Source organism: Melampsora larici-populina (assembly GCF_000204055.1).
Source record: "Melampsora larici-populina 98AG31 unplaced genomic scaffold MELLAscaffold_28, whole genome shotgun sequence".
NCBI lineage: Eukaryota > Fungi > Basidiomycota > Pucciniomycetes > Pucciniales > Melampsoraceae > Melampsora > Melampsora laricis-populina.
This window is the reverse complement of record NW_006768792.1, coordinates 44,707-59,908: the sequence shown is the minus strand read 5'-3', so window position 1 is coordinate 59,908 and position 15,202 is coordinate 44,707. Positions and strand designations below refer to the sequence as shown.

The 15,202-nt window shown below is 39.8% G+C and overlaps 3 protein-coding genes across 3 annotated transcripts; 2 read left to right on the top strand and 1 right to left on the bottom strand.

Annotated features, from left to right (window-relative positions):
• Positions 1 to 2,003: 2,003 nt before the first annotated feature.
• MELLADRAFT_64660 (uncharacterized protein) lies at positions 2,004 to 2,798 on the top strand (the record flags this gene model as incomplete). The annotated part of the gene is made up of 1 exon (XM_007412101.1): positions 2,004 to 2,798. The coding sequence occupies one exon, from the start codon at positions 2,004 to 2,006 to the stop codon at positions 2,796 to 2,798; it is 795 nt and encodes a 264-aa protein (XP_007412163.1).
• A 1,667-nt stretch (positions 2,799 to 4,465) lies between these two features.
• Positions 4,466 to 6,350, bottom strand: MELLADRAFT_64659 (uncharacterized protein; the record flags this gene model as incomplete). Its single annotated transcript, XM_007411940.1, has 2 exons — positions 4,466 to 5,996; positions 6,148 to 6,350. The coding sequence occupies 2 exons, from the start codon at positions 6,348 to 6,350 to the stop codon at positions 4,466 to 4,468; spliced, it is 1,734 nt and encodes a 577-aa protein (XP_007412002.1).
• Positions 6,351 to 8,363: 2,013 nt separating this feature from the next.
• Positions 8,364 to 9,347, top strand: MELLADRAFT_88592 (uncharacterized protein; the record flags this gene model as incomplete). Its single annotated transcript, XM_007412102.1, has 1 exon — positions 8,364 to 9,347. One exon carries the CDS (start codon positions 8,364 to 8,366, stop codon positions 9,345 to 9,347), a length of 984 nt encoding a protein of 327 aa, XP_007412164.1.
• Positions 9,348 to 15,202: the final 5,855 nt, after the last annotated feature.

Sequence of the window (15,202 nt, the reverse complement as noted above, 5' to 3'; positions counted from 1 at the left end):
AAGAATCTGTCTGGTGTATTGCGTGAATAAAAACTCAAGCTAGAAATCTGTAATTCATCTTGATGATCTGAATTGTTGGTGACTATCTCGCTGCATGATCGACACCCAAGTATGTGTAAGCTCATCTTAAGGTCTGTGATCTTTCCCCCGGACTTGGAAATCAATAGACTTGCTTGGAGCAACTGGATGTTCATCTATTAGCAAAGCGGACAATGATTCTCCAGCATGTAGTGAGTCTTTGAGGGGTATCTTGATTGAAATTATTGGACTGATGGATACTTTATCATCATTAAATCAAGGAATTACTATTTCAGATAAGAAGGATCACAAGTTGAAAACAACAACATATATCACAGTGAATGAAATTGGAATTCTAGAAGGCAGAGATGCGCAAATCGGAGAAGTATATTGAAAACGTTTCTTTTCTCTGATTATTTATAATAAGCTGTAGTAAACAAAGCTAATGAATGATATGTTTGTTATTCGCTTGTTGGATTCAGTCTATAGAGAGATATTCTTCATTCAACCTACTCATGAGCCCTGGCTGGAATGATGCATACTGCCTATTTTCACATATGAATGTATTCAACGGGTGTAATCACCAGAAGCTCGTCTACAAATTCTCATGATACTATCTTGAAAACCTGTCTCCGATTGCACCGCCGTCGATAAGGCTCGTTGATGAGCAGATGCTGCTGCAAGTCAACTTTGTGGTTGTAAGGTTCTCTATAAGAGGGACCTTCACTAGACTCGCTGGACTCTCACGGTGGATTCTAACCACTGAAAACTAATCTAGAACTCTTGTGTGCATTACAAGTTTGCTAGCTAGCTCCAGTCGGGGTTCGTCAAGAGAAGAAACAACAATCAGAACCATATATAAAGTGAAATATAATAGAGTGATAATAACTCTTACCTAGCTCCAGTCGGGGTTCGTGAAGAGAAGAGAACCCAACGTGGAGCCAGGGTTAGTTGAGAGTAACCAAATCCAGTCCTGTCTAAAGCCATAGTATGTATATCCTTACAGTGGTGGTCAAGCTGGAAGGTTTGAACGAATTGACTCTGTTGTGCCGTTGTGGTGGTCATGAATTGATGATAATGTCGAGAAATTCGATTTCGAATCCAAGTTTCCATATATACTCTGCGAGCAGCAAATGAGCTGATGCGACGCCCCATGACCAGTACGTACAATTTGACCTCAGCTAAGCAGAGTCAAAAATATATGGGCTTCACTATTTATGAAACGGGCCCTTCTTCCAAACCCTCGATTAGTTGATCAACTTTTGTCTCGGAGTACAAAATCAGTAACGTCGCCTGTAGGCTGTGGCACATGTCTTCTTCTTGTACGCCTACCCTTCTAGATACCGTGCATGACGTTGTGTGAAAAACTGTTGACTTTCACCATAGTCAAGTTCCATCGCTTACTGTGCACATGATGTGAAGGCCCTTCACTTGCTCATAAAGAGGCGCAGTCTTCGAGTCTTGGCCTAAGTATTGTGTACTGTGTACACCTTCTGAGAAGTTGAACCAAGCTGCTAAACAGCTACGAGGTTCTGTAAGACTTTGGCTTCATCTCAAACCAATTATTTCTGCGAGTCCACGGAGGCTCAATATAAAGAACGGTAGAGTCACCAGAAAATAAATTTAACCAACCATCTTTCCACATTTCTATGGTTGCGGCGAGCTTCGTTACAAACATTTACATTCATTCTTTGAACAAATTTTCCAAGTATCTATTCATCTTGTTTCGCAACAAGCTGTGTGATTTTGCAGCTGCATAAACAATCCAGATATCATCCAGTGCTCCCCGGGTCGCTAAGCTTGACAAGTAGTCCACACTTTACGAGTATTGTCAGCTTCGCAAGTATCAACTATACGATTTTTCATCTTTATTAAGGTATGACAGGCCTCACTGCTTTGAATGGTTTGGCGCACTCCAGCTAATTGTTTCGTCCAAACACCACCACTGGAAAAGGTATTCAAAACTACTCATCTTTGATCCGAATATGAGAAATCTTCGCGTCTTGGCACCTTGGGGTCTTCTGATCATCTGTGGATTGATCGACCAGAGCCATTCCCTGCCTGTGCCTGGCTTAGGAAATGACGTGGCGGAGTCGATAGTTAGAGACGTGAAGGGTGATGAAACTTCCACACCAGCTCAAGAGGAAGTTTGGCAACAAGTAAGCAGCAGATCAAGCCGTAGAAAACAAAAATACGTAGTGAAGAACACAACTCTGAAAGAGATTGAGGACAACCCTCTTGAAGAGGATGAAAAGTTTCCTGAAGGAGCTGGGCAGAACACATTTCCTTCGACAGATTCATCATCTGCATCCGACAAGACATCTAAAACCAACCCAATGATTCATAGAGATCTCACATCGGCTCAGGAGGAACTTTTAAAAAACATGAGCGGTGCTTTACTCCGTAGAAGAAGAAAAAGAGCAAGGAAGGCAGCTCTCAAAAAGATTGCAGAAAACACTCCAGAAGAAGGTGAAAAGTTTCTTGAAGGAGCTGAGCAGAACACTCTTCAAAAGCTGGCACCAACTTCAAATGAAATAATGGAACAAGAAAGCACTGGGTTACGTCTCAGAAGAAAAAACCTTAGGCGGGTGAAGAAGGCACCTGTTAGAGAGATTGAAGACAGCCCTCCTGAAGAGGTTGAAGAGGAAATTGCAGATCAACACCCTGTTGCAACTGCATTTAAGAGAATTGTGATATATTATCTGTTAGGTTACCAATCAATGATGGGAAATAGTTTTGGTCAAAGGGTTGGGAATGATCCATTTGCACGGTTCTTTTGATGTAAATATAAACACCATTGGTCAAACTGTCTTCATAAACCCATGTCTATGTTGCAATCTCTTCAGGTAATTTGGATATTTTTCTCGTTATAACCAGCATCAATACCTCATCCTAATCATCTCCCAGTGTGTCTTTCAAGAAATAGACCAAGTTTCATTGCCGGTTTTGTTTGTTTCTGGTCACACATCACAGTGTTCAATTTGCTTCTTGCTTTCATTCATCTAATGTTCATTGAAGATATTCATCCCAACTCTCTTATCATCAAAAAGAACACCCATACCACATCCCCGTTGTCTTTTGGAGGTGTTCACAAAATACCCAAAAAGTTAACATCACACCCAAGTGAACGGCAGAGCTTTGTATTGTAGATCAGTTACAACAGACCTGCCTTTTGTTAAATTCATCCTTTCTTTTTGAACTGCTTCTTGTCTTGGTTTCATTGTCTTTTCACACTCCTTGAAGTTGTTTGACCTGATAAGGCCTATCTTTCATAATACATCTTGGTCCTAGATAAATCTGGTGCTGTCATGTGAGAGAGATCAGTATTGCTGCATATTGGAACTTCTAATATATTATACTGAGATCAGATTAAAGATTTGGCCAGCCGCAGTCCACCTGCTATTCTTGGTAACAGCAAAACATCATTGTATCAGCTAGTGCAGCCACTCCACACTTGCATGCCTTGACATATGTACAACCCATCAAAATTGGAAACAAAAAGCAAATATTTGCTTTCACCACACTCCTGAGCATCATACAATATTTGACAGAATGATAGGCACCATTTACTCTTGGCTGATTTATGGCATGGCATGCTTGGTTGATCTGAGCCACTGAATATTGAGTGGTATGTCCCATAAATATAAGACCATTGGCTCAGAATGCAAGCTACCCACCAGTAGTAGACACAGCACACAATATTGTGGGATAAGTGATCATCCCATGTGCTCTATTCCTCAGTGACATCAACAATTTTTGCACAAATTTTCCAGAAACTTTGAATTTGTTATAATCCCAATGCCAGCATATTTTCAATGAACATGGTGATATTAAATAGCCTTAGATACTATTGGTGGGAGTTGAAAGTTCTATTGAGCTCACTCATTTGGGATGTATTGATTGTTTGGAATGATATTGCAGTTCATGATGTAATTATAGGTGTCTTTCAAGGTATGCCTTCAAATGAAGAAGTCATTCTTTACAAAAAACAGCTACACAGATTGATCCAAGGATAATATATTGAGACAAAAAAATTCATTAATTCGGAGTCATGAGTGACTAAAATTTTTGAAACATGTTTATAGGTGCAAATTTGTGAGTTTATGTCTTTTGATGAGAAGAAAGTGTATATACAATTGACATATCAAGGTTGGATAGCCTATATCCATCCATATAATTTGCAATTGAATAGGCTATCAATGAAAATGAAAAGCAATATAAGACACATAGGAATCTCAGGTTATTTTGGACTTACTTCTCAGTTGGAGAGATAAATGAATGAATAGATCCTCCTGATCCATTGCTGTCTTGAATGTTTTACCCTTGAGTTTCAGATATGGTTGTATTCTGAGACTCTGTGTGATGGCAAACTTTTGTCCCTGATTTTCTTTTAGAAGACAAGACCCAAAATGTGATAATAATGGGTGATGAGTGAACAAGTTGCCTCCTATTGTGCTTCTCCAAGCTGTGTCACAATGTGGTGATTATCATTTGGCTTATCAACACTTTTTCCTTGAAAAGTTTGATCTTTAGAGGCAATACTTGGAAATTCATAAAGACCTTCTTGGTTAGGATTCTTTGAAGGATTGTGTAGATCTTCTTTATCTCCTTGCATCAATTTTTTGGTTTGAATGTTTTCTTCTTTATCAGAGGTCTGTTCTTTAGATGTTGTGTGTTCCATGATTGTGTCTTGTTTTGGGGACATTTCTTTGATGGCCTGAGACAATACTTCTTCCATTGAAGGTGCTTTGTCCTTGAAAATGTAAGACCCATGTATATTTTCTTGCTTTGATGAAGTTTCTACTTGTGCTGAAGAAATTCCTTGCAGAGTCTCCTTTCCAGGATTAGTTTCTGCTTTTACTGCTGATTTTTCATCAAGAATATCTTTTTTGCAGCCTTTTTGAGAATCATTTCCTGATTTCACTCCAGGCTTTCCTCCAACACTTGCTTTTTGTGAATTGTTTTCTAATTTTAGTTCAGGATTTTCTCCTGAAGAACTGCTTTCAATTCGAGCAAGAAATTTCTTTCCTCCTTTATCAATTGTTCCTTGTTCAAAAACTCTTCTGAGGGGCCTAGTTTTTTGGTTAGGGGTGGTTAACTTTGGAGTCTTATGCTGTTGTTGTGAGTTGATTTCTTCTTTGATATGGGTTTTGATTGTGTTTGATTCTGTCTGATTTGGGTTTTGATTTTGTTCCTGTAGCTTGTTATTGCCACTCTCTTTTGCAAAGGATCCTGTATGATCACCAAACTTATCATGATCAGTCTTGGTTTGATGTGGGTTCATAGATTCCTGCTGTGTGTCATTGTGTTGATCCACCTTGAGTGATTCACTTGATTTTTCTGCCACAATCTTCTCATTGTCTGTGCCTGTTTCTGATTGATTGGATTTTTTTGACGTTGAGCCCCATTTCCCCTTGGAGAGTTTTGAAATACATTTCTTTTTCTTATGGGGGTTTACTGCTGCTGTGGCATTTGTCAAATCTGGTACTTGATTCAACTTTGGCCCTTGGTTGTCCGCATGCACCTTGTCCTCCTGGTTTTCTCCTTTGATACTGCGACATTTCTGATCTACTACTCGATTTTCTTTTTCTTCTTTGAGAAATGGGATAATTGGAATAATCTTATCAGTCTGGTGTTGTGAAGACTTTGCACCTGGCACCGCATCATCCAGGTCAGGTTTTATCAAAGACATATTTCTCCCTTTGGTTAGTGCCACGTCTTTGTTGCTGATCTGGTGCAAAGATCCTTGTTCTGGATAACCTGATGATTCTCGCACAAGACCTGTCTCTTCAAAGAACGAGGTTCCAGGTACCCAACTTGGGCGTTTATTTCTGATGCTGGACGTTGTAGTGTCAGATGAGGCCGGATCAAGTGATGTATCAATGGGAGCAGCGGAGGGTTTCTTCCTGAGAGTTGCGTCTGCATGGTATTCAATCTTTTGGTCGCCTTCCACCAATGAGCCTGCTCTTTGCTTGTTCCTATCGGTCAAAAGTATAAGTATTGCAGCTATACATAAAAAAGCTGATAACGTCACTCCAGATTATGTTGCGGAATTTATCGAATTGAAGGGGGCGGTGTTGATGATCATTAGCATCATTTCTTTATACTTCGGGTTAGCACCAAGCTCACCAATGATACCAAACACTGTTGTGACCATGAGCTCCGCGGGCATCAGTGGAAATGGTCTTGAACCATTGTCGGAGATATAGCCTTGGTTCACAGAGCCATTCAAGGTCTCGAGACTTTTTGATGTATGACCATCTCCCGTAGAGCTGGAAGGGAGTGCGTTTGAAAGCATTCGATGATGATTCAAGAACAATATATACCACCATTTTTCTAAACTTGTGAATGTGTGAATGTGTTTGGGGTTTGAATGGTAACGTCCAAATGTCATAGTATGGGCCGGTGAGTTGAAGATGGACGAAAAGTCACATACGTACACGATGTTCTCAGTAGGTTTTTTGATGAGTCAGAAAGGGCCTGCTTGCATAGACAAGATATGAATAATATGGCATAGATGAGCACCTGTTAGTGGCCAGTTGGACAAAAACTAGTTAAACAAAAAAAGAAAGAAAAAATTGCTGCTATCAAATTATTGGCATCACCGAGAAGATCAGCTTCAATTAAGAGCAGTCGTTCAAGTTCCGGGCGTCGATGATGTGCAAATAAATCACGAAAACAATCGGCATGTCGTGGTTTGGAAATTGCGGTGTTTTTTAGATTGTCACAAAGAGGTTAACGAGACATGTGTTTTGTGAATTGAGTAAGTGAATGACTCGGTCAATCGGTAAAGGGGACCTTTGATAACTGTACCTTCAGGCCAGTTCGTGCTCTGCTGAAGGATGATCTCGCTAACACCGCCAACTGGGTAAGCATGGTAAATGGTTGACCTCGCCGAAATCGCCTCGTTGTCGAGAACCTACGTCGTTGTCCAAACACGACAACACTCACTGTCCAAAGTTCGCCAAGCCTCCAGTCAGCTAAAGAATTATCGAGAGTCTGCTGAGATTGGATTTAATCTTAGTTGGAAAGCTTCGGTGTCTGACTGATCAAGAGGACCAATTTAGAGTTTGTCAAAGTTTGTGGCATTGCTGTCCCTTGACATAGCTTTTGATCGTCAACAGCTAAATCTAATGAGCAAAGACACCTTTAGCTATCTGTTTCGGTTTTGAGTTGTATTGCTTGTTACCTGGTATACAAGGGAAGAATTTAACGTTAATAATCTCTTTGGTGCGCCTTTTCAGGCTTCCTAGCTGAACTCGATGAGATTCAAACAAATAATCTGTGAGAATGAGCCGATCGCCTGCCGTGACCGATCAGGACCGATTCGTTTTGTGAGGATGACTTCGAGTAAACATAGCATTTGGTTTAGTCGCTCGGTCAGCTATGTAACTTCCGGATCCCAAGCCTGGCCTGTCAGATCGATGCACTATCAGACGGAGACCTTTTCAACGACACATCCCTCCAAAGCTTTGTGAGGATGACTTCGAGTAAACCCACCGAAGCGTTGGTTTTGGTAGCTTGGTCAAGTTACTTTTCAGACTCAACTTTTGAGACGATGCAATCTCTGACGACGATTCCCCCCAGGGCCCAGAGTTTATTTTATTTTATTTTTTATCGTTTATCCTTATACATCCCAATACTTACAATCTCTTCATCTCATTGCTCTTTCATCTTTCATCATATCAGACATTTGGCACTACATTAGACATCGGACTTTTGTCATCATTGAACTTCAGCTTTCATAATTTATATTTATTACTTATCCACTCAAGAAATATTACAGTGACCAGCCTTTCCTGCTCGCAAGATACTTTACTCTTTTATAACCCTATTCTAAGATTCAGAAAACCAACTTTTCTGTTCATAGGCCACGAATCATATATAGGATACAACATCATCTGTGAACTTGTGTTGTCCTCCAAATAATCCTCTTATTTATCTTCTTAGAGAGTTATAAGTGCTTCGTTAAACCCCTTCAAGTATATGGCATAGGATGATTCAGTGGAAGTCTGTGAAAAAAGTTGTTTTTACTCTGCTGCTGCTAGGAATTGCCTTCTCAGAAGGACGCCCGAGTGAAAGTGGTGATGAGAATGATGATCGGGTGGTGGAGACTACAACGACCACAACTGTAACAAAATCATACCCCATACATGAAGATGACAGTCCATTCCTATTGAGGGCAGAAAACTTGGTCGGGGTGGTGTTCGGAGCTACTGGTGAGTCTTCTTTCATTATAAGTCCTCAATTAGGGAAAGATACACGATAAATCATTGCTGATTTTGTTAACTGAACCAATTTCCCTGGTGATTCCTTCGCCAAAAGCCATTCTCATTGCAAACCTTATGCTTCTGATGCTGTACATCAGGAAACGACGCCGACAAAGGCGCGAAGCAGGTGATCTTCCCAAAGACAAGAAAGGAGATGAGAAAACAGGTTGGTGGTGGAGCAAGCAAACATCCAAAGAAGAGACCTCAGAAGTGAAGAAAAAGCGTCCATCAGGATTTGGGCGTCTTTTGTTTAACAGCTCTAAGCCAGATCCAGAAACAGGACTCAATACTGAAGCATCCGAGGAAAACCCAGGTGAAGGAAAATCAAAAAAGAAAAAGAAGGAAAACCCTGGAAACACCGAAGCGAGTGAGGAAAACCAAAAATCACGGAGAGGGTTCTTGGGAGGATTCTTCGGTGCTTCAAGTAAAGATCCGCAGGAAAATTCAGAGGCCGCCACTGGAGAGTCCCAAGAGGACGCAGGAGCAATTAAGGTCGAAAAAAGTTCTCTTTTCGGGAAATTGGCGAACAGATCAAAGAAAATCGCCACGGGGCCTGGAGAGGCCGGTGAAACTGACAAGACCTCAGAAGATGCTGCAAAAGACGAGGCGGCTACCAAAACTTCGTTCTTCACAAATCTGAAGAAGAAACGCAGCCTCAAGATTATAACTGAGCTTGAAGATTCAGAAGCGGCGGAAAAGAAAGACAGCCCTTTGAACAGATTGTCCAAAAAGCTACTATCACCCGGGAAGACAAAAGACTTGAAGGGTCAGTCAAAGTCGACAGACAATATAGGCAAGACTGCAGAAGTAGTCGAAGTCGAAGCAAAGCTTGAAAGAAAGAAGAGTACCCGGAGGAGTTTTCGGACATTGCTCTCCCCGGGCAAGAAAAATGCATCTAAAGACATAGGAGCGAATTCGGATACGCAAGAGCAAAATGCAGTACAATCACCCCGGAAGTTCAAGTCTGTTCTTCAGAAATTTCAACAAGCAGCAGACAGCAATAAAACTGTTGAAACAAGAGAAGCTGTAACAAACAAGGAAGAGAAAAAAGGGGAATGATGTGATCTGTTTATCATTCTGCAAAATACATCGTGTTATATCTTGTTTTTTACAACTTTGTTTTTTAAGAGCTTCTCTTTGTATGTATTTCAACATGCCTTTCAATGTGCATTCCACAAGCTACAATATCTAATCTACTTCTTGAAGTCTTCCACTATTTCATAAGAATGATTACACTTCTTATCCCTGCTTGAAATTGTGACACTATATGACACCACTTAGATAATACCATAATCTCACTGTGCAAACCACTGTATGAAAAACCTACAAGGCATAACACTACAAATAATATCAGTAGATCAACCCTGTGAATGGTAACTTGTAAGCTGTATTCACTTGGTTGGGATTGGGAAACAAACCAAACATCTACACATGAGATGGAAGGGCTCTTGAAATATCATTGGCATCTTGTAAGTTCTGATTGTTCAAATCCAGCCTCATAGATAAAGTTGGTGGGCTTTGTCCCCACAGGTCCTTTGCAATAATTGAGTGAAGAACTGAGAAAGTTCAAAATGTCAGCTTTGTAAACAAGCTGTACACACTGATTGAGAGAAGTTAGAACAATCTGATTGAGAAAGAAGATTGTCGAAAACAATAATTATAAGTTTGATAGGAAGAAAAACATAATAAAGAATGAACAGTAAATCTTATATGAACTCAAAATAAGATGATGTCATGACAATCTCACATGATCAGAATGAAGCCAGCAAAGAGATTTATAAGCGCATGATAGAATCAACACTAGTCAGCGCGATGATTATGGTCAACGGTACGGTGCGGCACGGTCCGCACCGTACAATAGTGTCCCTTTTGGCGCTACAGTACCGGCGTACCATAGATAGGGAAAAGTAGCTATGGTGACTTTCACAATTACAGCTGATATTCATGACGGTAACCGTACCAAAACCCGTAGTCATTACGGTTGACTATGGTAAGTTACCAATTCCCAATATCCACAATTTTCATTTATTTATTGCTTTATGTGCCATTAGATCCTTTTGGCTATTAGACACTACATATGTTTCCAGCACCTGTAAAATCCCTCCGGCTGTGTCAGGGGAAAGGGTTGCTGTTGGCTGTTTCATCTAGTATGCATGTTGTACGTGATTATAATGTTTGGCGCTAAAGGATGTGGGTTCAGGGATGGAAAATTTAATCCCTTGGGGGATGCCTGTCCTTAGGAAGGTCTTCTCTGTAATTGCAGCCCAATTCCAGCGGCCTTTCAGCCGCCAGGTGTCATCACAGTATTGTGCAATGACTTGGAATGATTGTGGTTTGTTGAGAATGCATGTGTTGTTTGGGAGTTTGAGTTTTTTGAGGCTCTCTTCTAATTTCTTGTGTTCAACTTTGAAGTTAACACACATGAATAGGTAATGTTTGGCCGACTCAACGGCTTCACTGTGAACATCATTCAACTTCCCCAAGTTGGAAGAGGAAAATGATTAATAGTACAATTTTTCATAAAAGGATCCAATACTGCCCACCTGAGTCATAAAATTCACACTAAATATGTGCAGCAAGCGTCAATAATGGTCTATCATGTACATACAGGTCTGCTCAGCTTTTTGCCCATCAGAATAAATAAATCACATGTTATACCACATGTAACTTTTTGACTTTGAAAAAATTGTCCCAAAAATCACTATGTATAATTCTGTAGCTGCTCAGGCAAAATTGTTGAAGCTATTTCTTAGTAACAGAAAGGCTGTTACATACAGTTGAGTTGATGACATTACACCAAAATGTTGAGCCAGTGTATGTAGCCAATCTTTTGAATGCTTTTGTCAATCTAAAAAAAGGTTACAGCATGTATTACATATGAATAACTTATCCTGATGAGCAGATAACTGAGCAGAACTGTATGTACATGATAACCACCTATTCACTGAGCCTGCTACATATATGTAGTGTGGGTGTTATGGCTTAGGTGTGCAGTGATGGATCATTTTATGACAAATCATACTCCCAACCATTTTTTCCTGCCCACTTGGGGAAGTTGAATTGTAGCCAATCTTTTGAATGCTTTTGTCAATCTAAAAAAAGGTTACAGCATGTATTACATATGAATAACTTATCCTGATGAGCAGATAACTGAGCAGAACTGTATGTACATGATAACCACCTATTCACTGAGCCTGCTACATATATGTAGTGTGGGTGTTATGGCTTAGGTGTGCAGTGATGGATCATTTTATGACAAATCATACTCCCAACCATTTTTTCCTGCCCACTTGGGGAAGTTGAATAATGTTTGCAGTGGCTTCTTGGCATCTGCAGCTTGGATCTCCAATCTGTCCGAATTTAGATAGATATTGGTTCAGTGGAATGTGCCCTGACCTTAACTGTGTTATGAAACTGATGGAGTGTTTTTGAAGTTCTGATAGGTGCTTGAGGTGAATTTTTTGTTGTGGCCTGTGTCCTAAACGTTTTAGGTCTTGTAAGTCTGTTATTTGTGAGTGCTTTGTTCGCCATTCCTTAATGGCCAATTGGAAACTTGCAGCGTTTGGTGTAATCCTGAAGGTACTCAGAAGTTTTGTTTTGGCTTTTACATTTGTTATTTTATCCAAGAGTTTGTTGCCACAAACACCTGCGTGTCCTGGGCACCATTGTATGGTGATTCACATATCTGGAAAGGTTCTATGTGAATATGTCAGTAATTTTTATGTCTCTTTTCTGTCATCTAGCGTAGTGATTGGGAGTTTGTTGGACGGGAAATCTTTGATAACACTCTGGTTATTTAAAAGAATTGTTGTCCTCCTTGTGTGTATTGAGGCTGTGCGTGATACCATGGAGAGGCCAATTTGGACCCCACGGTATTATATACTGTGTGTGTGTGCCATCCCCAAGTGTTCCGCTGTATGCACATTTGTTCATATTGTTTTAGGAAAGATACTTATTTCTCAATTCATTTCAGTTACACAGTATCTTTGCAGACCTTACAGCCATTCCAATATTTCTTGGTGCTCCATTTTGAAAAAGAAAAAGTGAAACTCGGTGAAACCTAAGTTTTTACTTGATAAAACTTTGAAATTGGCTGTAATTGAAGGAAATACAGCCAATTTTCAGGTTTTAACTGGTCAAAACTTAGGTTTTGAGCTCATATACTTTTTTTTCAAAAATGTGAGCAACAAGAAATATTGCAATGGCTGTATGTGTTTTTTTTTAAAAAAAACTACATAATCTCCCCGCAATGAACCCCAATCTGATCCTCAGATGGTGATTGCAATACAATTTGCTACAGTCCCGCCATACCACAACCACATTTTGACTACAGTCATATGCCTACTGAAAAGTGTCAAATCCACTTGTTGAGATACTAGCCTGATGACCCCGTGAAGTTTTCTAAAGGTGAGTCTCAATCACCTTTGAGTCACTCTGAACTACCTGAACTGATTAACCTATAAGGTTTCAGGCAGTGATCAAATATTTGGGAGAAAAGAATTGGCATGTGATGATTCAGCAACTGGATTCTAGTGCCAATATGAGCAGGTGAAAATAGAAACAATAGTAATGTAAAAAGATAATTAGATAATTAGACACATAAGATATTTATAGAAAAGAATGAAATAGATAAGAAAGAGAAATGGTGATTGTGAGATAGGACTTACTCTTTTCCTTCTGTAGAATAACTGGTGAGGAAAAGAGCATACAACAACTAGGTTTAAGTTTAAGACACTTAAGGTTTAATATTTAAATATTGAACTAAGGTAGTCTGACTTATGTAATGATTTCCTTGTTAATTTCAACCAGGTATCACAACTGCTGGAACCTAGATCAAGAGAGACTGTTGAATTCTCCAATCAACTTACAGAGAAGTAAAAGAGTGGACAAGAAAAGATCAACATCAAGAATCGAGTATCAGATGACAAAAACAACATACATTAAAATTACCCCAACCTATCAGTTTTCATTTCAGAATTATCTATCATATATATGTTGTAGCAAATTTCACTGTGCTTCTCTTTCCCCATCTTTGGAAAGAGAAGTACATACCTCCTCACTTTTTCACTTTGCTATGATCACTGTTCTTTCAAATGCCTAGTTAACCGTTATGTTTCATTTTACTTATTGATGCATTAGAAAACTGTTATCTCAAGTTCCCAAGATTGGTATCAAATAAAGTGATACCTATAACTAACTTTGTCCAACTGAAATTCTGTACCACCTTTCAGGTACATATTAATTAGTGTCTTGTTTCTTATCAATCTTTCAGTTTAGTTAACTTTTTCTAATCTCGTTGTTTAGGTCAGAAGTCTATACTAGACAAGTCCGTTTTCCTATTTGTTGCTTATACAAGCTGGTGCTTTATCAGGTGAATAAAATTTATCTTTGGAAAGAGAAAAAAACTGTTCTCTCAAGTTCCTAAGATCGGTATCAAATAAAGTGATACCTATAACTAACTTTGTCTAACTGAAATTCTGTACCACCTTTCAGGTCAGAAGTCTTTACTAGACAACTCTGTTTTCCTATTTGTTGCTTATACAAGCTGGTGCTTTATCAGGTCAGAAGTCTTTATTAGACATGTCCATTTTCCTATTTCTTGCTTATACAATCTGGTGCTTTTCAGATCCCTGTTCCCAAACTCCAAAGACATTCATAGAGACAAAGGTGTCTCTCAACATCTACAACGGTACGACGAGGTGGCTACCTACAACGGTATACCGTACCGTTCCTGCATGCAGACCGTAATTTGTTGCGTTACGGTGAGATCCAAGCATTGGCGGCTGGGTGCCAAATTGTCTAGTTGTATATATTATCAAATGTGCATGCTTCAGACTAGCTCCTTAGGGAATTTCAAGACTGCTCTTGTATTCATTATTATTTGGAGCTAGGTAAGCAGTTCATGATCATTATTCATTCTCATTTCATTCTATCTTTCTTTATTACTATCATTGAATATTCCTGTGGGCATTTTGAGACTGATCTTGTATTCATCATTCTTTGGAGCTATAAAAGGTAACCACACTTTGGTTCTAGACTTCAAAGTTCACTATTGTGGCATATTGATTGTCCATTCCTTGGATGGAATACTTACACCACAGGAGGGTTCTGTGTCTGCAGACTGCCTGGGCCGTCTGTAGCGGGCCACAGGGTTTCCTGAAATGGTCTTACCCCATCTCAGAATGGTCTCCAAAAACACCAACCTTTCTGAGACCAGATTAGGCCATTTTGTGATTCCCTGATGTCCCATTACAGACTATCTATCCCGCAGGTGGTCTAAAGCAAAACACATCAAAAATTGTGCTGTTGTGAGTTGAAAAGGGAGACTGGCTGTAAGTCCCTCCCTTGACTACTCGGGCGAGGGACTTAGATGAGTTTAGCAGACCTCCCAAAACGGCCTGCAGGCCGTATACAATCTGCCTACAGACCCTCCTTCAAATATGGTCTACAGGCCAAAATCCCACTTTACGTGCAACACAAGGCCGTCAGTCTTTTTTTGAAAATGACCCGGTTACAGGCCGCCTGCAGATTGGCCACATCTCCCCGTGGTGTAGCTTTGAGTACCGTACAAAATGCCTAAAAATACAATGGACGAGAGAGGAGGGTGGAGGACAAACCTCAAACCCCGAAACACAAACCTGTATTGCCCTGTACAGATACTCAATTTTTGAGTAACTCTCATCAGACCTCACCAGAACATCATAGAAAGCATCTAGACAATGCCAAAGACAATTCCAGATGGCTCCTGATTGAGAATGCCGTTGAGTCTTGGATCAAAACAAAAAGTAAGTCTCCAGATGACCAAAAACAATTCAAAATTATGCATTGTTCCACAAGCTTTTGAAATTCAGTTCGCTGCTTCAAATCCAAATAGTCTTTTGGATTCGATTTCTACTTTTAGGTCTTTTTCTGAT